The 23,601-nt window shown below is 47.1% G+C and overlaps 1 protein-coding gene across 1 annotated transcript; it reads left to right on the top strand.

The window, feature by feature from the left end:
- Positions 1-2,311: 2,311 nt before the first annotated feature.
- DCAF12 (DDB1 and CUL4 associated factor 12) lies at positions 2,312-22,457 on the top strand. Its single transcript, XM_058172671.1, has 9 exons — positions 2,312-2,617; positions 7,608-7,862; positions 10,884-11,090; positions 12,085-12,145; positions 13,151-13,347; positions 15,086-15,151; positions 20,092-20,254; positions 20,980-21,158; positions 22,272-22,457. Exons 1-9 carry the CDS (start codon positions 2,549-2,551, stop codon positions 22,428-22,430), a joined length of 1,356 nt encoding a protein of 451 aa, XP_058028654.1. The 5' UTR covers positions 2,312-2,548; the 3' UTR covers positions 22,431-22,457.
- Positions 22,458-23,601: the final 1,144 nt, after the last annotated feature.

Here is a 23,601-nt window from a genome sequence, read left to right as displayed (position 1 = left end):
GGTAGCTCTTGTGATATTGTTATTGAAACTAAAAAAGTCATTGACAGGAATGACATTACAACGGATGATTTTATGAGCTAAACCCAGATCCAGCCAGAGGTGGTATTTGCCAATTCTCCAAACTACTCAAAATTTCCACTACCGGTTTATTTATTTATTTATTTATTTATTTTTTGTCACAACATCATACAAAAAGATTATATAGTATATAACCATATAAACATATATAGGAAGAAGAAAAGAAAAACAACAGGACAGGAACGGTAGGCACGTTTGTGCGCTTATGCACGCCCCTTATGGTCCTCTTAGGAATGGGGTGAGGTCAATAGTAGAAAATTTTTGGTTAAAGCTTTTAGGATTATGGGAAGAGACCACAGAGTCAGGTAAAGTATTCCAGGCACTGATGATTCTGTTGCAGAAGTCATATTTTCTGCAATCTAGATTAAAGCGGTTAACATTAAGTTTAAATCTATTGGTTGCCCTTGTATTATTGCAATTAAAGCTGAAGTAGTCTTTGACAGGAAGGACATTACAATAGATGATTCTGTGAGTTAAACTTAGGTCTTGTCGAAGGCGACGGAGTTCCAAGTTTTCTAAGCCTAGGATTTCAAGTCTGGTGGGATAAGGTATTTTGTTGTTTTCAGAGGAATGGAGAACTCTTCTTGTAAAATATTTCTGGACACGTTCAATTGTATTGATGTCAGAGATGTGGTGAGGGTTCCAAACAGGTGAGCTGTATTCTAGAATTGGTCTAGCAAATGTTTTATATGCTCTGGTTAGTAGTGTGGTGTTTTTGGAAAAGAAGCTACGCAAAATTAGGTTTACAACTCTTAGAGCTTTTTTTGCTATGTAGTTGCAGTGGGCTTTGGCACTTAGATCATTTGACATGAAAACTCCAAGGTCTTTAATGGGATGGGGTCGTCTGTAAGGTAATGTCCATCTAGTATGTACTTAGTTTTGGGTTCTTTTTCCTATATGTAAGACTGAGCATTTGCTGGTTGAAATTTGGAGCTGCCAATTTTTAGACCAAGCGGTTAGATGGTCAAGGTCGTTTTGAATGATAGAAGTGTTGTCTGTGGTGTTAAATAGTTTGACATCGTCAGCAAAGAGAACACAATTACTTGAGATATGGTCACAAAGATCATTAATGTATAGTATAAAGAGTGTTGGTCCAAGGACGCTGCCTTGAGGAACGCCACTCTTGACAGGAACAGGATTTGATAAAGCATTGCCAATTTTGACCACTTGTTGTCTGTTAGACAGAAAAGCAGATATCCATTTGTGGAGGGGTCCTGAGATGCCATAGGATGTTAGTTTAAGGAGAAGTTTATCATGTACTACTGAGTCAAAAGCTTTGCAGAAGTCTATGTAGATTGCATCTATTGATTTGCCTTGATCTAGATTTGAAGTCCATATGTTTTTGCAGTGGAGAAGTTGTAAGTTACATGATAACTTTTTCCTGAAACCAAATTGTTTGTTGGAGAGTAGGTTGTTAGTTTCTAAGTGTGAGGTAATGGATTGGTTGATGATAGATTCCATGACTTTGCAGGTGACGCAGCAAAGGGAGATCGGTCTGTAGTTTTCGACTAAGCTGGGGTCTCCTTTTTTGAAGATGGGGATGACTGTGGCTAGTGACCAAAGTTTGGGAAGAGAACTGGTAGTGAAGGCTTTATCAAAGATAATACTTAGGGGTTCGGCTATATTAATGGAAAGTTTTTTTAAGAAATATGCACAAAGTCCATCAGGTCCAATAGAAAGCGATGGTTTTAAGTTGTGTAGAGCTTTACCAACGTTGTCTTCTGTGAAATCTATATGAGTTAAATCATCATAGTCATTGCTGGTTCGTTTGTGGAATGTTGGATATGTGTTATCCGAGTTAACAAAAACTGAGCCAAGGTTCTCCAGAATCCTGCTGGATTTCACCCCTGAGTTAACCACAAAATTTTTGGCTTCCATTGTGGTCGTAACTCGAGGACTATCTGTAATAACTCAAGCGGAGGGTATCCTAGCTGGGCTTTAGCCATCGAAGGTCCCCTGGCGACGCATAGGGGGCGCCATAACAACCACAATGGCGCGTCCCCAACGCGCGCTTTGACCAATCAGAGGAAGCCTCCGCGGCCGGCCGAACCCAAATCTCGCTCCTCCCGCGCTTGCCCAGTTGCGCGGTTGTTTAACCCCCGAAGGCAGAAGCAAGTCGAGGCCGAACGGAGGAGTCGTTGCCGGGCAACCGAGAGCGAGAGAGCGAACGGGGCGTGGCCATCTCGCGCGCCTGCGCAGACTCCCCCCAGCCGGGCTGCCGTAAAGCGAGACGCCGTCGACCCGTTCCGCTTAGCCTCCCGCCGCGGGAGGGCCGCGAAATGTCGTGAGCCGCATCCGGCCGGTGGACGGCGCGGGAGCGACTGCGCGCGGGCGGGCGGGCGGGCGGGCGAGCGGCGGCATCCCATGCTCCGTCGGGGGCGGCGGCGTCGGCGGCGGGCGTCCCTGTCCTTCCCCTCCCCCTTCATGCGGGGCCCGGGCCGGGGCCGCGCCCGAGTCGCCCCCGCCCGTTATGGCCAGGAAGACAGTTAGCAGGAAGAGGAGAGCGGCCGCCCCTGCGGCGGGGCCCGGCGGAGAGCAGGTGGGTGGCCGCCCTTCGCTCCTCCCTTCCCCTTCCCCGGGACTACAGCCCCCATCGGCCCCGGCCGTCTGCTCGGAGGGTGGCGGGACTACAGGTCCCATGCGCTCCGCGGCGGTGGAGGCGCCTTTCCCATCGCCCGCTGCCCCGTCCGGTGCAAGAGGGGGGTGGGAAGAAGTTTCGGATCTGGGCTGGGTTGTTCTCTTCGCTGCTATCCGGGACTACAGGCTCCATCGCTCCCGTTCCAGGGGATGGGGTGACTACAGCTCCCATCGGCCTCTCCCTCTGCTAAGGACGCTCACTGGAGGGCGGGGGGAGGGAGGGAGGAGGGGCGCTGGACTGTCGTTGCCATCGCTTCCAGCCGGGACTACAGCGCCCATCGCTCCCGTTCTAGGGGATGGGAATGACAGCCGTCCCCATCGCTCGCTTTCCTATGCTGAGCGCGTCGGGGGGGGGTGTCTCCGGACTACAATTACTATGCTCCCCGCCTCCTTCCTCACGGCTCCCAGTCGCAACTACAGCCCCTATCCTTCCCACTCGAGGGGATGGGATGACTACACTCCCCATCGTCCCCGGCCCTCTTTTAAGCACGCTGACGGGTGGAGGATAGGCGCTGGACTACCTTTCCCATCGCCCCCCCAGCCAGAAACGGGCATCCCAGGAGGGGGCACGGCGCCCATCGCTCCCTCCCCTCTTCTAAGAGCGTTTGGGGACTGCAGGTCCCATGCTCCCCGCGGGAGGGGGGGTGCGCCGGACCCTTCCCATCGCTCCCATCCAAGGGGATGGGATGACTACAGCCCCCATCAGTCCCTCCCGCCTTCTAACCGCGTCTGCGCTCGCAGGACCGCGGCTCCCATCCTCCATCCCGCGGACGGTGGCCTTCCTTCCGGACCCCTTGCCCATCGTCCCCAGCCGGGACTACAGAGCCCATCACTGTCTCCCCTCTTCCTAACTGCAGCTCCCATCCCCTCGCGGGCGGTGGCGCCTTGCCCATCGCTCCCAGCCAGGACTACAGCGCCCATCGCTCCCCCCCTCCTCCTAACCGCAGCGCCCATCCTCCTTCCCATCGCTCCCAGCCGGGACTACAGCGCCCATCGCTCCCCCCCCTCCTCCTAACCGCAGCGCCCATCCTCCTTCCCATCGCTCCCAGCCGGGACTACAGCGCCCATCGCTCCCCCCCACTCCTCCTAACCGCAGCGCCCATCCTCCTTCCCATCGCTCCCAGCCGGGACTACAGAGCCCATCGCCTGGCAGCCCCGTGGGGGGGGGACTTGCGCAGGTCTTGGTGCCCTTCCCGGCGTGGGGAGTGGGGGTCTTGCACCCTTAGGGGGGGCGGGTTGGCGCTGTGGTCGTGGGAACTCGTTTCTTCTCTATCCCGTGTTCGCAGGAGGGAGGGGCAGGAAAGGGTTAACGCCTCTTTGGCTGAGGAGGCGGGGCTAGAAGACTTGGACTGATTTAATGAGCCGATGAATGACAGCCGAGCTCTGGGTTAGCTCAGCATTGCTCCACCAGCTCTACTTTCAGATGGCGGGACTGCAATTCCCAGAATTCCCCAGCGGAGTTGAAGTCCGCATGTCTTAAAGTGACCAAGTTTGGAGAGCCCTGTCCTAACAAAAGGAGTTAATAAGCAGAGGTGACTGGGGAATTCTGGGAATTGGAGTCCCCCCATCCGAAAGCCACCCAGGTTGGGCAATGCTGGTTTATCCAAAGGCTTTTGCTGGAAGCGCAGGAGAGTTTGGACTTGATCTAAGCTCCAGTCGGCTATCTTGGCTTGGACTCTTCCCATGTTTTATTTGTATTCATTTTTTTAATTTAATCATTAGTTAGGGCTAGAGTATTTATCTTTTTATATCATAAAGTATGTATCATAAGATAGCATATATTATCATATAATAATAGTAAATAATAAGTTTAATTTATGTACTGCCCGTCTCGTCTACAGATGACTGTGAGTGGCTTACAAACCTTACTTTGTAGCTATAAAAACAGAATAGTTTGAGAGTATAGGTGGTCAACCACTTATGACTACAACTGAGGCCAAAAATTTGTTGCTAAGTGAGACATTTGTTAAGTGACTTTTGCTGACTTACAGGCAGGGCGAGCAACAATTTAAAATTACCCAGAATGTAACTATGCAAACAAGGACTGTATAAACAGCCTGTTTAAAAATAAATTGGGAGATAATCAGGCACAAGCTTTTTTGGGAGGGGGGGGAATTCTCCAACTGATGGGGAAAAAATTAGGCTTTTTAAAGAAGCACACCCAGGTCTTCATGGTTTTCCGAAAAACCACTAGAGCTGGAGCCAAATTGACAAATTTTATTGGTTTATCGACGTATAAAATAGGAAGAAAAAAGAAAATAATGGGGAAATTTAGGAAGGGAAATGGAAGAGGAAAAAACTGTATGGTAAAAGGGAAGAGAAAAAAAATATTGACTTCTGAACTCTTTTTAGCCCAGTAGAATAAGGGGTTAAGGACCACAGTTGAGGTTAACGTTTCTGTCACTAAGTGAAACATTTATTAAGTGCATTTTGCCTCATGTTATGACCTTTCTTGCCACATTTGTTAAGTGAATCAGGGCAGTAAGTAAGTTAAGTTAGTAACAAGGTTGTTAAGTGAATTTTCACGCTTTTTGTCCGTTAAAGGGGCCAAATGGAGCTTCAGGGGAGGCCTTTATATTATTATTATTATTATTATTATTATTATTATTATTATTATTATTATTATTATTATTATTATTATTATTATTATTTGTATACCGCCCTTCTCCCGAAGGACTCAGGACGGTGAATAGCCATATAAAAACAACAATCAAAACACACAATACAAATAAAACAATAGCTAAAAAACTTATTAAATTTGGCCCAGATTTAAAATACATTTAAAAACCCAAAAAACTAATTAAAAATTAAAACCCATAAAACATCTAAAAATTCTATGCCAGTCTCGCGCGGACAAATAAATAGGTCTTAAGCTCGCGGCGAAAGGTCCGGAGGTCAGGAAGTTGTCGAAGTCCAGGGGGAAGTTCATTCCATAGGGTAGGAGCCCGCACAGAGAAGGCCCTTCCCCTGGGGGCCGCCAGCCGACATTGCTTGGCTGACGGCACCCTAAGGAGTCCCTCTCTGTGAGAGCGCACGGGTCGGTGGGAGGCAAACGGTGGCAGTAGGCGGTCCCGTAAGTAACCCAGTCCTAAGCCATGGAGCGCTTTAAAGGTGGTCACCAATACCTTGAAGCGCATCCGGAAGACAACAGGCAGCCAGTGCAGCTTGCGCAGGAGTGGTGTTATATGGGAGCTCCGGAAAGCTCCCTCTATCACCCGCGCAGCTGCATTCTGGACTAACTGAAGTCTCCCGGTGCTCCTCAAGGGGAGCCCCATGTAGAGAGCATTGCAGTAGTCCAGGCGAGAGGTAACGAGCGTGAGTGACCGTGCATAAGGAATCCCGGTCTAGAAAGGGGCGCAACTGGCGTATCAGGCGTACCTCCTGGAGACGGTCGTCAGATGTTCTTCAAAGGACAACCGTCCATCCAGGAGAACGCCTAAGTTGCGCACCCTCTCCATCAGGGCCAATGACTCGCCCCCAACAGTCAGCCGTGGTTGCAGTTGACTGTACCGGGATGCCGGCATCCACAGCCACTCCGTCTTGGAGGGGTTGAGTTTGAGTTCTGTGGGGCAAACGTACCCTATAGGAGGCAGATCTTCCCTCTGGATCTAACAGACCTACTTCACCCCTTACAGCAGTCTTTCTCAACATGTTGGCTGGGGAATTGTGGGAGTTGAAGTCCGCGTGTCTTAAAGTTGCCAGGGTTATTAAACACTATTTAGAGCAGGGGACCCCAACCTGTAGGTCACAGCTCACTAGGGGACCGTGCAGGGTTTGCAACCGGGGAAACGGCCGGCAAGCACGCACACATGCATCCTTACGCAAAAGCAGTGGGCGAGGATACGCGTGTGCGTCCCCACTTAGAATAGAATAAGAACTTTATTGTCACTTTAAATTCACACTGATCCGCACAGATTAAAATGAGATTTCATTGCATGAAATCGCTCTCAAAGAGTCACCAGCTCCAATATACACTACGACAAAAAAATGCATGCACATATCCACATACGCATCTGTGACCCAGAGAAACAACACAGTCTAATTCAGATGTACATGGCGAGAACAACAAATCTTGGGAGGTTTTTACCAGACAGAAGTGGGCAGGTGGGCTCCATTTAAGTGAGCGGCTGGTGTGCGTGCAGGCCGCTCGTGCAAATGGAGCTGTGCACGCTTGCCAGTCGCTCACGCGGAACCATCCCCTCTCTTTCCCCCCTCCGGTTCACAAAGCTGCACGTTTGGGGAACTCAAACGTTGCATTAAGCTGCATTCAACAGAGGGATACAATCAAGATCAAGTGAGGTCCTAATACCACTCTATAAAGCCTTAGTGAGGCCACACCTAGAGTATTCCATCCAGTTTTGGTCACCACACTATAAAAAAGATGTTGAGATTCTAGAAAGAGTGCAGAGAAGAGCAACCAGGGTGATGAGGGGCCCGGAGACGAAAACAAAGGAAGAACGGTTGCAGGAACTGGGCATGGCTAATCTAGTGAAGAGAAGGACCAGGGGAGACATGATAGCAGTGCTCCAATATCTCAGGGGTTGCCACAGAGGGGTGAGTGTGTCAAACTGTTTTCCAAAGCACCTGAAGGCCAGACAAGGAATAATGGATGAAAACTGAACTAGGAGAGATTCAACCTGGAAATAAAGAGAAATTTCCTGACAGTGAGAGCAATCAACCCATGGAACAGAAGTTGCCTTCAGAAGTTCATCATTGGAGGCTTTCAAGAAGAGACTGGACTGCCATCTGTCTGGAATGGTGTAGGGTCTCTTGCTTGGGGGGGGGGTTGGACTAGATGACCTTCAAGGTCCCTTCCAACTCTGTTAATTAATCTAATCTAAAAAAACTCCGGTTTAGAGATTATTTTTTTGTTGTTGTTAATTTTCCCGCAGTATGGCTGGGATCACTCAGTTCACAAAAGGAAGAGGCTTCCGCCAGTGAAGCGGTCCTTGGTGTGCTACCTGAAAGGACGAGAGGTGCGGCTTTCCAACGAGTCCAGCTACCACCGCTTGCTGCACGCGTACGCAGCTCAGCAGCTGCCCGGGTTGCTGAAGGAAAGGGAATTCCACTTGGGCACTCTTAACAAAGTCTTTGCGTCGCAGTGGTTGAACCACCGGCAAGTGGTGTGCGGGACGAAATGCAACACGGTAAGTGCGTGTTCCCATGGTTATTGCCTTGAGGTTTCTTCCACCAGGGCTTGGATGGCGCAAAACTTAATGCCCGCTGTTAGTCCTCCAAATTTAAACCGTGCAGAAGGGTGAGAGGAAAAATGGTAATTTTTTTTGAATGTGTGACTTTATAAAATTACTCTGGATTATTGTTGTTGTTAGTTGCGAAGTCGTGTCCGACCCATCGCGACCCCATGGACAGCATTCCTCCAGGCCTTCCTGTCCTCTACCATCCTCTGGAGTCCATTTAAACTCATGCCTACTGCTTCAGTGACTCCATCCAGCCACCTCGTTCTCTGTCGTCCCTTTCTTCTTTTGCCCTCCATCTTTCCCAGCATTAGGCTCTTCTCCAGGGAGTCCTTCCTTCTCATTAAGTGGCCAAAGTATTTCAGTTTCATCTTCAGGATCTGGCCTTCTAAAGAGCAGTCAGGGTCGATCTCCTCTAGGACTGACTTGTTTGTTTGCCTTGCAGTCCAAGGGACTCGCAGGAGTCTTCTCCAGCACCAGAGTTCAAAGGCCTCAATTCTTTGGCGCTCAGCCTTTCTTATGGTCCAACCTTCACAGCCATACATTGCAACTGGGAAAACCATTGCCTTGACTATACGCACTTTTGTTGGCAGGGTGACTCTGGATTATAGAGGTGGCTATAGGAATGAGATAAGAATCTCCAATGGCAATTTTAACACTTGTGAACTTCAACGCCCAGAATTCCCCAGCCAGTATGGCTGGTTGAGGAATTCTGGGCACTGAAGTCCACATGCTGGCTGGAGAATTCTGGGAGTTGAAGTCCACAAGTCTTAAAAGTCGCCAAGTTTGGAGGCTCCTGGATTGAGAGAAGACACCTCTCTCCCCATCTTTCCATGTGCATCTTGCTCCCTTCCTCTCCATCTTTTAATTGCAAATTAGGGCAGTCATCCAGATGTTCAGACTGGATCTAGCATTTTTATCCATGTACCGAGTCCTTCCCAAGGACCTGAGATAGGCAGATCTGGATGTTTTGAAGATGTTGATGTTTTGTGATGTTAAAGATATTGTCGCAGGATGGAAGCTGTTCTGAGTCAAGCTGCCTTTTGCAATTGACTGATGGGGATTTTGTCAATGCCGATGGTGTCCAAGCGGTGCTCCAATGGTCTTGGGATTGAATCCAAATCTCTTTATCACTTGTTGGTATTTTCTTTGCTTTCTTTGGCCACAGTCGTTGTACTTCTGTTTTCAGGTCTTTGTATTTTGTTATCTTCTCCAGCTCTTCCACTTCTCTTCTGCTGTCTCCAGGCACCGCCCAGATTTTATTATCTGTCTTATTGACAGTTGTTAAATCCGGGATGTTGTGTGGCAGGTGCCTGTCTGTTTGAATTCTAAAGTCCCAGAGCAATTCTTCATTTCCTATGTCTTTCTCTATTCTATGATCTCACCAGTGTCTCGCTTGCAGGTAAATGATATTTCTTGCAGATTTTCCAATGCGCCATTGTTGCTACTTCCTCTTTTTGCCACCTCTTGCTTCTAACGTCCCCGTAGAGGAGGTCAGGAGACCTGGCCTGCCCTGTAGTCAGAAGAGGTGTGTCCCTTCTTGTTGACTGTTCTTTAGCAGGGCTGGAGAAAATGCGGCCAAACCGGATTGGCCTGGATGAGTCTTAATTTTTTTTTTATGGTGTCTTGTTGACTATCACACCTGAGTTGCTTTTCTGACTTGACTTTGGAACAATCAGAAACGTCCGTCTGGGCTTCTGCCTCTGGGTGCTTAAACATGGTTTGGGCACTCCTGAATTTCATTTGATATATCTGGTGTACTAAGAACGTGGTTTCCTGGAAGACGATGCCCAATGTGCAGAAATGGGCATTGTCATCTTTGTAAACGCATGGATGGGAAAGTTGTACATACCTCAGATCAAGAGTGGAGTATTGATTTTCCTGTTACAGGCTATGGACTTGCTCTGTTGTCATTGGTAGGGAGTGTTCTTTCCCTTCTAGCACTGATGATGTTACCTAGTTGGGTCATGAAATGTCTGCAAGAAAACCACCCAGCTCAAAGAGCACCAAGAACCCCACAATTCTCCTCTTCTTCCTCCTCCTCCTCCTCCTCCTCCTCCTCTCCATAAAATCCACTCCCTTCTAGCACTGATGACGTTAAACATCTGCAAGAAAACCACCAAGCTCAAAGAGCACTAAGGACCCTACAGTTCTCCTCCTCCTCTCCTCTCCTCTGCAAACCCCACTCCCTTCTAGCACTGATAACATTACGTAGTTGGATCATGAAATGTCTGCAAGAAAACTACCAAGGACCCAGCAATAGTAGTTCTCCTCTTTTTCCTCCCTTCAAACCCCATTCCCTTTTAGCACTGATGATGTTACTTAGTTTGGTCATGAAATGTCTGCAAAAAAAAAAAGAACCAAGCACAAAGGGTACCAGGGATCGTACAGCTGCCGCCTCCTCCTCCTCCTCCTCCTCCTCCTCCTCCTCCTCCTCCTCCTCCTCCTCCTCCTCCTCCTCCTCCTCCTCCTCCATTTTGCAAACCCCAAGTGCTGATGACATTACGTAGTTGGGTCATGAAATGTCTGCAAAAAAAAGAGAACCAAGCACAAAGGGTACCAGGGATCGTACAGCTGCCTCCTCCTCCTCCTCCTCCTCCTCGTCCTCGTCCTTGTCCTCCTCCTCCTCCATTTTGCAAACCCCAAGTGCTGATGACATTATGTAGTTGGGTCAGGAAATGTCTGCAAGAAAACCAGCACGCTCAGGGAGTACCAAGGGCCCTCCAGTTCTCCTCCTTCTCCTCCTCCTCTCTGCAAACCCCACTCCCTTCTAGCACTGATGATCTTACCTAGTTGGGTCATGAAACATCTGCAAGAAAACCACCGAGCTCGGAGAGCACCACGGACCTCACCGTTCAACCCTGAGCTGCAAATGTTCTCTGCTATAAATGAGCCCATTGTTCACTTTCTAATATATATAATATATTCCTGAAATGTCCCCCTCCCCCCCACCCCCGGTCTTTTCTCTTGCAGTTGTTTGTAGTCGACGTCCAAAGCGGGCAGATCACCAAGATTCCCATCCTGAAGGATCGAGAGCCCCACATCGTCAACCAGCAGGGCTGCGGGATCCATGCCATCGAGCTCAACCCTTCCAGGACTCTCTTGGCTACCGGGGGCGATAACCCCAACAGCCTTGCCATTTATCGCCTGCCCACCCTCGATCCTGTGTGCGTGGGAGATGTAAGTCCCTGCAAAGATGGGAAGGCTTTGAGTTTAGCCATCCAGAGGTCAGATCGGACACAGGAAGTCCTCGAATTACAGCAGTTGCAACGGTGCTGAGAAAAGTGACTTAGGACCGTTTTTCACACAACGCTTACAAAAATCCAGAGGCTTGGCAACTGGCATGTACTTATGACTGTTGCAGTATCCCAGGGTCACGTGATCCCCTTTGGTGACCTTCGGACATACAAAATCAATGGGGAAGACAGAATCACTTAACAGCTATGTTACTAACTTATCAACTTATCAGTGATTCGTTTAACAACAGAGGCAAGAAAGGTCATAAAGTGGGGTGAAACTCACTTCGCAAATGTCTCACCGAAATTTTGGGCTCCGTTGTGGTCATAAGTTGGGGACTACCTGTATTGTCTTGCTAATTTAGGTGACGAGTTGGTTAAAATCCTTTCAAATTGTTGAGGCCTTGAAAGGTAATTCATTGAGTCAACTTGTTCTCTTTTTGATTACGCATTTAGTCCTTGACTTACGACCGTTCTAATTTACGTTGGCGCCGAAAAAAGTAACTTGTGACCACTTGTCATGCTTAATGACCGTGGCAGCATCCTCATAGTCACATGATCAAAATTTGGGTGCTTGGCAACTGGCATGTACTTACAATGGTTGCACTGTCCTGGGGTGGGGGGAAGGTCACGTGATCCCCATTTGTGACCTTCCCAGCCAGGTTCAGACAAGCAATGGGGAAAGCTGGATTTAGTTAATACATGATTCACTTAACAACCCACAGTATTTTACTTAACAACGGTGCCAGATAATAAAATCGGATGTGATTCACTTAACCGACGCCTTGGTTAGCAGCGGAAGTCAAGGACTGTACTGTACCTGTACTCAAGTACTGTAAAAATACGTTAAAATTTCTTCAATGATTGGTGAGAACTGACTGTGCTACAATCACCTAATTTCTTTGCCTTCACATTATTCGTTCTTTCTTTCTTTTTAGGATGGGCACAAAGATTGGATATTTTCTATTGCATGGATCAGTGATACGATGGCTGTTTCTGGTATATTATTATTATTATTATTATTATTATTATTATTATTATTATTATTATTATTATTATTATTATTATTATTATTATTATTATTATTTAGAGGAGATGTGTTCACATTTATTCATTACAGCCATGAAGCCAGATATAAACAAATCGTTGAATAAAAAGTATTACAACTTTCTATATCATGGGTTTTCCAATCTTAGCTATTTTACGGTTTGTGGGCTTCAAGTCCCAGAATTCCCCAGCCAATGCATGCTGGCTGGGGAATTCTGGGAGTTGAAGTCCACAAGTGATAAAGTTGCCAAGGTTGGAGCCCACTATGTTCTATCTATATCTCTCTCTCTATCTCTATACGTATATTTGTACTTCTCTCTCTCCCTCCCACCATCCATCCATCCATCCATCTATCATCTATCTTATCTATCTGTCATTTGTCAATCGATTATCATCTAGCTGGCTTCTCCAGAGATAAGAGATAAAAACATTGTGCCAAGCATATGGTATTCATATTTTTATAGTATTTTATTCACATTATATGCATGTTTTGTATAGTTTTATCATTTTTTAACATTCTAAGCTGTCCAGACTTACTGGACGGCATACAAATTAGAATAGGATAGGAGATGGATAGGATAGGATAGACAAATGGTTGTCCCATCTCTTCTTAAAAACTTCCAGTGTTGGCATTTGCAACCTCTGGCGGCAAGTTGTTCCACTGGTTAATTGTTCTCACTGTCAGGAAATTTCTCCTTAATTCCAGGTTGCTTCTCTCCTTGATTAGTTTCCATCCATTGTTTTATTGTCTCACCTTCTGGTGCTTTGGAGAATAGCCTGACTCCCTCTTCTTTGCATGTAAGCCCTCAAATATTGGAAGGCTGCTATATTCTTCTTTTCATTAAACTAGACAGGCCCAATTCCAGCAACCATTCTTTAAACTGAATGAATAAATAAAAACTCCTCCTTTCTTGGACCCGCGTTTGTTGTGTGCTTGAACGTGCTTCTTTCCGGTAGGCTCCCGAGATGGGTCAATGGGCCTCTGGGAAGTGACGGATGACGTCTTGGCCAAGAGTGACGCACGGCGCAACGTGGTGCAACCTGTCCCTGTCTATGCACACATCACCCACAGGGCACTGAAGGACATCCCCAAGGAGAACACCAACCCCGCCAACTGCAAAGTCCGGGCGCTTGCTTTCAACAACAGGAACAAGGTGAGGGAAACGAAGCAATTACCCTGGAAAAACAGATAGTCCTCGACGTACGACTACAAATTGAGGCCAATGTTTCCATTGTTAAATGGGACATTTCTTTCTGCCCTGTTTTGACTACCCTTCCTGCCTCCGTTGTTAAGTGAATCACTGCAGTTGTTCTGGCCTCCCTGTTGATTTTGCTTGTCAGAAGGTCGCAGAAGGAGATCACGTGACTCCGGGATGCTGCAACAGTCATAAGTACACGCCAGTTGCCAAGGGTCTTAATTTTGATCACGTGACCCCTGGGGGTGGGGGGGATGCTGCAACAGTCATAACTGAAAAATCGCCATGTCACTCTTTTCACTACCGTTGTAACTTTCAATGGTCACTAAATGAACTGTTGTAAGTCGAGGAATCCCTCTATTTCTAGAGGAAGTCCTCGACTTACAAACAGTTTGTTTAGACCGGAGACAGCGACTCCGGTCTGGTGCCCTGCTAAGCCGTAAACTATCATTTAGACATGACAGTGGCTATATTCATATGTTGCTAAGCCAAAGGACCTCTGGTGGCTCAACAGGCTAATGCAGTCTGTTATTAACAGCAGCTGCTTGCAATTATTGCAGGTTCAAGTCCCACCAGGCCCAAGGTTGACTCAGCCTTCCATCCTTTGTAAGGTAGGTAAAATGAGGACCCAGATTGTTGGGGGCAATAAGTTGACTTTGTATATAATATACAAATGGATGAAGACTATTGCTAACATACTGTAAGCCGCCCTGAGTCTTCGGAGAAGGGCGGGATATAAATCCAAATTAAAAAAAAACCCCAAACAATCTGGTGATGTCTGCATTACAGGAAGTTCTCAACCATTTATTTAGTGACCGTTGAAGTTACAAGGGCACTGGAAAAAAGCCGATTTTCACACTTACGACCGTTTTTTGCTTCCCTATGGTCACGGCACACGATCAAAATTCGGGTGCTTGGAAACTGACTCACATTTATGACGGTTGCAGCTTCCCGAGATCACATGATCCCCTTTTGCGACCATGACCGGCAAAGTAAGCGGGGAAGCCAGATAATAATAATAATAATAATAATAATAATAATAATAATAATAATAATAATAATAATAATAATAATAATAATAATAATAATAATAATAATATTTTAATTTGTATACCGCCCTTCTCCCGAAGGACTCAGGGCGGTGAACAGGCAGATAAAATATAAATACACACAATAATTAAAACATCCTTAAAAACTAATTTAAATGCCCAAAATGTTAAAAAACGTACTCCCCCGTAAAATCACAAAATTTTAAAAACCCATCCAATAAAAATAAAAATCAGGCTAGTCCAGCCATACGAAATAAATAAGTTTTAAGTTCGCGGCGAAAGGTCCTAAGGTCAGGTAATTGTCGAAGTCCGAGGGGAAGTTCGTTCCACAGGGTCGGAGCTCCCACAGAGAAGGCCCTCCCCCTGGGGGCCGCCAGTCGACACTGTTTGGCCATGTTCCTCAATTAAATACCCAGGGATTCCCTTAATTGTGGGAAGAGAGTCGTAAAATAGGAGCAAATCTCACTTAACAGCTGTCTTGGTTAGTGATGGAAATTTTGGGCACAATTGTGGTCGTAAGTCGAGGACCACCTGCATATGAACTCGGCCTCTGTTTTCAGAAAAGGCAAAAGGGCTAATTATTAGGGGTGCAGGTGGAAACTTTCATGTCCCAGTCGCCTGAACGGTTAATATTTTTTCTCTTCCAGGAACTGGGAGCTGTTTCTCTGGACGGATATTTCCACCTCTGGAAAGCCGAACACATGCTGTCCAAGGTAACTCCCTTCACACCTGCACACAGAAGTTAATAGAACGGAACAGTTTAGCCGGAAGGGATCTCGGAGGTCTTCTAGTCCAACCCCCTGCTCAGGCAGGAAGCCCTATCCCATTCCAGACAAGTGGCTGTCCAGTCTCTTCTTAAAAACCTCCAGGGATGGAGCACCCACAACTTCTGGTGGCAGGCTGTTCCACTGGTTAATTGTCCTCACTGTTAGGAAATCCCTCCTTAATTCCAGGTTGCTTCTCTCCTTGATTACTTTCTATCCATTGCTGCTTCTCCTGCCTTCTGGTGCTTTGGGGGAATATGTTGACCCCCCCCCCCCACCTTCTTTGTGGCAACACCTGAGATAGTGAACAAATGCAGCCTGCTTATGCAAACATCCATGTGACACCAAAATCCATCAGCAGGCAAAGAGAGATTCTCAGTTGGGAATAATGCAAAACCGAGGCTACTTAACCTAATCTGTGAGAGAGAGCCATGGGAGGACAAGGCATGGGAGAAAGGCCAACTCTTGTTTGCACAGCTGATCAAAAAGCCTGCAGGCCACTTCCAAAACATCCTGGTTTAATATAATTATCATAAATTGCAGTGCAATGCCTTGCCTTGTAATGCAGTGCAATAACATAACACAGATATAGTCCTTATCTTGACTTCAGACTTGAATAGAGTAGAATAGAGTAGAGTACCTCTGGTGGCTCAACAGACTAAGCAGTCTGTTATTAACACAGCTGCTTGCAATTACTGCAAGTTCAAGTCCCACCAGGCCCAAGGTTGACTCAGCCTTCTATCCTTTATAAGGTAGGTAAAATGAGGACCCAGATTGTTGGGGGCAATAAGTTGACTTCGTATATAAATATACAAATGGATGAAGACTATTGCTTAACACAATGTAAGCCGCCCTGAGTCTTCGGAGAAGGGTGGGATATAAATTCAAATTTTTAAAAAAAAAAGTACAGTAGAATAGAGTTGGAAGGAATTTTGGAGGTCTCCCAGTCCAACCCCCGCTCAAGGAGGAGAACCTCCACCATTCCTGACAAATGGCTGTCCAGTCTCTTCTTAAAAGCCTCCAGTGATGAAGCTCTCACAACTTCTGAAGGCAACTTGTGTTCCACTGGTTAATTGTCCTCACTGTTAGGAAATTTCTGCTTAGCTCTAGGTTGGTTCTCTTTTTTATCAGTTTTCATCCGTTGTTTCTTGTCCTGCCTTCTGGTGCTTTGGACCTCCTCCTCTTCTATCCATTCCTGGAAAGTCCTTTCATCACATCTTCTGAAAGCAACATTGTTGGCCAAGGAACCTTATCTGAAACCTCATTTATTAAGGGCTTTTTAAAACTATTCCCTCCAGTTGAATTCACCTTTTCATGGGGATGTCTTAATAAAGCAATGGAACAACAGAGTTGGAAGGGACCTTGGAGGTCTTCTAGTCCAACCCCCTGCTCAAGCAGGAGCCCTCTAGCATTTCAGGCAAATGGTTGTCCAATCTCTTCCTCAAAACTTCCAGTTTTGGAGCATTCACAACTTCTGGAGGCAAGCAGTTCCACTGGTTAATTGTCCTCACTGTTAGGAAATCCCTCCTTAATTCCAGGTTGCTTCTCTCCTTGATTACTTTCTATCCATTGCTGCTTCTCCTGCCTTCTGGTGCTTTGGGGGAATATGTTGACCCCCCCCCCCCCACCTTCTTTGTGGCAACACCTGAGATAGTGAACAAATGCAGCCTGCTTATGCAAACATCCATGTGACACCAAAATCCATCAGCAGGCAAAGAGAGATTCTCAGTTGGGAATAATGCAAAACCGAGGCTACTTAACCTAATCTGTGAGAGAGAGCCATGGGAGGACAAGGCATGGGAGAAAGGCCAACTCTTGTTTGCACAGCTGATCAAAAAGCCTGCAGGCCACTTCCAAAACATCCTGGTTTAATATAATTATCATAAATTGCAGTGCAATGCCTTGCCTTGTAATGCAGTGCAATAACATAACACAGATATAGTCCTTATCTTGACTTCAGACTTGAATAGAGTAGAATAGAGTAGAGTACCTCTGGTGGCTCAACAGACTAAGCAGTCTGTTATTAACACAGCTGCTTGCAATTACTGCAAGTTCAAGTCCCACCAGGCCCAAGGTTGACTCAGCCTTCCATCCTTTATAAGGTAGGTAAAATGAGGACCCAGATTGTTGGGGGGCAATAAGTTGACTTCGTATATAAATATACAAATGGATGAAGACTATTGCTTAACACAATGTAAGCCGCCCTGAGTCTTCGGAGAAGGGCGGGATAGAAATTCAAATTAAAAAAAAAAAAGTACAGTAGAATAGAGTTGGAAGGAATTTTGGAGGTCTCCCAGTCCAACCCCCGCTCAAGGAGGAGAACCTCCACCATTCCTGACAAATGGCTGTCCAGTCTCTTCTTAAAAGCCTCCAGTGATGAAGCTCTCACAACTTCTGAAGGCAACTTGTGTTCCACTGGTTAATTGTCCTCACTGTTAGGAAATTTCTGCTTAGCTCTAGGTTGGTTCTCTTTTTTATCAGTTTTCATCCGTTGTTTCTTGTCCTGCCTTCTGGTGCTTTGGACCTCCTCCTCTTCTATCCATTCCTGGAAAGTCCTTTCATCACATCTTCTGAAAGCAACATTGTTGGCCAAGGAACCTTATCTGAAACCTCATTTATTAAGGGCTTTTTAAAACTATTCCCTCCAGTTGAATTCACCTTTTCATGGGGATGTCTTAATAAAGCAATGGAACAACAGAGTTGGAAGGGACCTTGGAGGTCTTCTAGTCCAACCCCCTGCTCAAGCAGGAGCCCTCTAGCATTTCAGGCAAATGGTTGTCCAATCTCTTCCTCAAAACTTCCAGTTTTGGAGCATTCACAACTTCTGGAGGCAAGCAGTTCCACTGGTTAATTGTCCTCACTGTTAGGAAATTTCCCCTTAATTCCAAATTGCTTCTCTCCTTGATTAGTTTCCATCGGTTGCTTCTTGTCCTGCCCTCAGTTGAACAAGAAGGATCTTCTGTTGGATCAATGGTTTGGGTGTAAGGGAGAACTTTGGCTTTGCGCTGGGTTGTGTTGACCCTTAGATGCATTTTGGAGGGAGTGGGGGAGGCAGGGCTCATGTGGGCATACCATTTCTTGGCAACTTGGTTGAAAAGCTACAAAGAGCATTCAAGCTGTTTTCCAGCTTCTTAATTTAGGATGCGATCCTCTTTTACTTTGTTGTGGGAACTCACAATTTTTTTCCCTGGGTTTATTTGTTTAAATATATCTTTGTTTTTGAGAGAGAGTGCAAGAATGGTACGGTGGCATCAGGCAAAATTATTTTAGCTTCTCAAAAAAAAAAATGCTGTTGTGTTGTAAAACTTCACTGTCCATCAAAATTTTCTGTACACGTTTCCGAGTTAGAAAATAAGGAAAATTTTGTTGACTTAAGTTGCACGCATAACATCAAAGTCGAAAATTGTGTGCTTTTTTCAAACGAAGTTTGTGATCTGTGATGCAGATTTCTGCGTTACAGGTACTCCTTGACTTATGAATGGTCACTTAATGGCTGAAGAAAGTTACAATGGCCAGTACCAATATTTAGGAATTGTGGCTCCAGCCCCCCCGGGCTGGCCTCCTGTCAGAAAATGACTCAGAGAGTGAGGGGAAAGGGCCGTCGGGGCTCCCCTCTGCAGGGCCGGCCTCTCTGGCTCAGCTCCAGGAGCCAGAAGCAGGCCAGGTGGAGGAGGTGACGAGGCCTCTGTCTCCTGTATCTCCCCCCGCCCAGGCAACGCTTCCAGACCCAGCTGTGGACAATCAGGCCTGGTTAGATCCCAGGTTTCGTAGACAAGAGAGGCGGGAACAACAGAAGCAGGGGTGGGGCAGGCCTAGAGAGTGCTGAGTCACGGAGCCACACCCCACAGGGTATAAAAGCAGGAGGGGCTGCTCTACTACTTTGTGACGGACAAAACAAACTGACTGGAGAAAACTTGAGCTGAACTATTTGACTGAGCATTTGGCCTGGATTGCTGTTTGTTCCTGACTTCCTGGTTGCTCCGGTAACGAGCTTCTGTGACGCCGGCATCAGGGAAGATAAAGAAAACGTTGGCAGACGTTTGCTGGTCTGCTGCCAGAGCTGATAGCTGCCGTGGACTAAATTGCTGGCTAATTGAGTCAGTTCAAGTGTCTCCCGGACTGAGGGGGGGGAGCAGAACAGTAATACTATTAATCAGAATCAAATCAGAATCGAGCTGGAAAAGATCTTGGAAGTTTTCTAGTCCAGCCCCCTGCTCAAACAGGAGATCTAATAATAGACCTGGGCATTTTACATTTCCTGGGCCACACCTAGCCCTTTGGTTGTTCCTATCCGGCCTGCGTGAGATCAATGGGAAATTAGAAATCAAAAGTTTAATAAGTAGACACACCATGCACGCAGCACGTAGTTTTATTTTGAAGGTGACTTGTTTTTCCAATTTCTCCCCCTTCACAGCTCTATTGGTTTGGCCCTCCACAAGAGTTCCAGTTTTTCATGTGGCCCCTCGGGAAAACTTATTGCCAATCCTTGGTTCATAACAGGGCTCTCCAAACTTGGCAACTGTTAAGATTTGTGGACTTCAGCTCTCAGAATTCCCCAGCCAGTTACTGTCTGGGGAATTCTGGGAATTGAAGTCCACGAATCTTAACAGTTGCCAAGTTTGGAGAGCCAAAGCTTAGGCTTGCCAGCCTCAACTCTTGTCTGGGCGAAGTAGTCTTGTCTTCTTATGCATGGTCTGGTCCACGTCCCAAGTTGTGTTGTGGATTGCGTACCTTGTGCGAAATCTCCGCTGTGGATGGTGTTCATGTTGCCCGTCTGTAAAATATATCCAGAAGTGGTTCTGATTTGGGTTTGTTTATTTAAATGTCCTTGTGGTTCATGGTGTCCTCCGGTTTTCATCAAGGTTTTTTCCCCTTTCTCGCTTTCGCAGCTCCTCTCCACCAAGTTGCCCTACTGCCGGGAAAACGTGTGTCTGGCCTACGGTCAGGAGTGGTCGGTGTACGCCGTTGGGTCTCAGGCCCACGTCTCTCTCCTGGACCCCCGACAGCCTTCCCACAAGGTGAAGTCTGTCTGCTCCAGAGAGCGAGGAAGCGGTAAGGAGGCCTTCCATGGAACGTTTGGGTTTGTGTACGAAAAATGTGTGGAGATCCAGCTCTTTTTGTTTTCCAACTCGGAGCCCTGCAGATGCTTACGGATTTTCCTTCCTTCCTTCCTTCCTTCCTTCCTTCCTTCCTTCCTTCCTTCCTTCCTTCCTTCCTTCCTTCCCTCCCTCCTTCCCTTCACTTTCTTTTTCTTTGTTTCTTTCTCTCTTTCCTTCCTTCCCTCCCTTCTCTCTCTCTCTCTCTCTCTCTTTCTTTCTTTCTTTTTCTTTCTTTTTCTTCCTTCGTTCCTTTTTCTTTGTTTCTTTCTCTCTTTCTTTTCCTTCCTTCCTTCCTTCCTTCCTTCCTTCCTTCCTTCCTTCCTTCCTTCCTTCCTTCCTTCCTTCCCTTTCTTTCCCTCCCTCGCCCTTCCCCTTTCCCGTATTTACAATGGCTGCAGTATCCTGGGGATTCTCATTTGCAACCTTGGGGAGTTTCTGACAAGCAAAGTCAATGGGCGGAGCCAGATTCACTTAATGACCGCGTCATTCACTTGCGTCCAGCGATTTGCTTAACTACAGTAGCAAAAATCGTAAAACCGGGCAAGACTCACTTAACAACCGTCCCGCTTAGCAAATGAAGGTTTGGGGGTCAATTGTGGTCGTAAGTCAAGGACTACCTATAGGGCCAGGATTTCTTTCCGGTTCCCGTATAACGCCTCCGTCCTCCTTCCGCGACAGGCATCCGATCCGTGAGCTTCTACGAACACATCATCACGGTGGGGACGGGACAGGGCTCCTTGCTGTTTTACGACATCCGAGCCCAGAGGTTCCTGGATGAGAAACCGCCACAGAATTTCTATGGATCAAAATTGGCAGGAAGTGAAATTCTCAAACTCTCAACCGGCAAAGGTTGGCTGGTGAGTAGCTGCAGAAAGAAGAAACTGGGGGTCATGTAGGCTCCTCGGGGGGTTGGGGGAGGCGGTTTGAGAGGTTAACAGGAGGTGTCGTCAGGCTATGGAGACTCTTCGAAACCAGGTGCTTTGCATAGGCTTGTCCTTCGGTAGTCTGTGTTATCAAGATGGAAGCGATAGTTGGTCAGCTAAAATAGAGCTATGAGGAATTCCAAAACTTCCGCAGCAATCACTCAACTGGTCTAGTGGTGAAGGCGCCCAGCTAGAAACCAGGAGGTGGTGAGTTCTAGTCCTGCCATACGCATGAAAGGTGGCTGGGAGATTTTCTGCCAGTCACCAGGAAGCTCTTGAGTTTTACTCCCGCTTAGGGATGAAAACTGGCTGGGAGACTCTGAGCCAGTCACCAGGGGCCAGTGAGTTCTAGTTCCGCTTTAGGCATGAAAGCCGGCTGGGTAATTTTGGGCCAATCAGTAGGAGACTGTGAATTCTACTCTCCCTTTAGGCATGTTGACTGGGTGACTTTGGGCCAATCACTAGGAGATGGTGAGTTCTAGTCCCACATTAGGCAAGAATGTAAACTGGGTGTCTTTGGGCCAGTCTCTCAAGTGGCAACCTGGTCAATTAATTCCTGCTGCTACTCACAATCGATGCAATAAACACAGGATCTGTATTTGGGGGTAAACCAAGAATTGCGTATCTCTTGTGCTGTAGCTTCTCCTCTCTTTCTTCCTTGGTCCTGGAGGTCTACAGTCAGTCCTCGACTTAGAGCAGTTCATTTAGTGACCGTTCAAAGTCGCAGTGGCACTTTAAAAAGTCGCTGTTTTTCACACGACCATTGCGGCATCCCCATGGTCACGTGATTTAAAATTTGGATGCTTAGCAATGAGCTCGTATTTGTGACGGTCAGTGTCCCGGGGTCACATGGTCCCCTTTTGCCACCTTCTCTCAAGCAATGTCCACGAGGAAAGCAGATTCCCTGAATCACCGCGTGACAAGAACTTGACTCAACTCGAGAAGGGCTCAATAATTTTGGTCGTAAATCGAGGACTGCCTGTACAGAGCAGCTGTTGGGAAGGCAGCTGGTTGCATCTCTAACCGACGTCTGCTTCCTTTTAACAGAATCATGACGAAACCTGGAGGAATTACTTTTCGGACATCAGTTTCTTCCCCAACGCCGTTTACACGCACTGCTACGACTCGTCGGGCACAAAGCTTTTTGTGGCAGGAGGTCCTCTTCCTTCCGGACTCCACGGGAATTACGCCGGCCTCTGGAGCTAATGACGCTTTTCCCCCCCCGGAAAAAAAACAACCCAGCCTCTGGAAGCGTGACTTCCTCCTTCTCTCTCTCTCTCTCTCTCTTTCTTTCTTTCTTTTTCTTTCTTTTTCTTCCTTCGTTCCTTTTTCTTTGTTTCTTTCTCTCTTTCTTTTCCTTCCTTCCTTCCTTCCTTCCTTCCTTCCTTCCTTCCTTCCTTCCTTCCTTCCTTCCCTTTCTTTCCCTCCCTCGCCCTTCCCCTTTCCCGTATTTACAATGGCTGCAGTATCCTGGGGATTCTCATTTGCAACCTTGGGGAGTTTCTGACAAGCAAAGTCAATGGGCGGAGCCAGATTCACTTAATGACCGCGTCATTCACTTGTGTCCAGCGATTTGCTTAACTACAGTAGCAAAAATCGTAAAACCGGGCAAGACTCACTTAACAACCGTCCCACTTAGCAAATGAAGGTTTGGGGGTCAATTGTGGTCGTAAGTCAAGGACTACCTATAGGGCCAGGATTTCTTTCCGGTTCCCGTATAACGCCTCCGTCCTCCTTCCGCGACAGGCATCCGATCCGTGAGCTTCTACGAACACATCATCACGGTGGGGACGGGACAGGGCTCCTTGCTGTTTTACGACATCCGAGCCCAGAGGTTCCTGGATGAGAAACCGCCACAGAATTTCTATGGATCAAAATTGGCAGGAAGTGAAATTCTCAAACTCTCAACCGGCAAAGGTTGGCTGGTGAGTAGCTGCAGTAAGAAGAAACTGGGGGTCATGTAGGCTCCTCGGGGGGGGGGGGGGGGTTTGAGAGGTTAACAGGAGGTGTTGTCAGGCTATGGAGACTCTTAGAAACCAGGTGCTTTGCATAGGCTTGTCCTTCGGTAGTCTGTGTTATCAAGATGGAAGCGATAGTTGGTCAGCTAAAATAGAGCTATGAGGAATTCCAAAACTTCCGCAGCAATCACTCAACTGGTCTAGTGGTGAAGGCGCCCAGCTAGAAACCAGGAGGTGGTGAGTTCTAGTCCTGCCATACGCATGAAAGGTGGCTGGGAGATTTTCTGCCAGTCACCAGGAAGCTCTTGAGTTTTACTCCCGCTTAGGGATGAAAACTGGCTGGGAGACTCTGAGCCAGTCACCAGGGGCCAGTGAGTTCTAGTTCCGCTTTAGGCATGAAAGCCGGCTGGGTAATTTTG

This window comes from Ahaetulla prasina, chromosome 2, assembly GCF_028640845.1.
Source record: "Ahaetulla prasina isolate Xishuangbanna chromosome 2, ASM2864084v1, whole genome shotgun sequence".
In the NCBI taxonomy this organism is placed as follows: domain Eukaryota; kingdom Metazoa; phylum Chordata; class Lepidosauria; order Squamata; family Colubridae; genus Ahaetulla; species Ahaetulla prasina.
The sequence above is the reverse complement of the archived record's forward strand: the minus strand, read 5'-3'. Positions and strand labels throughout refer to the sequence as shown.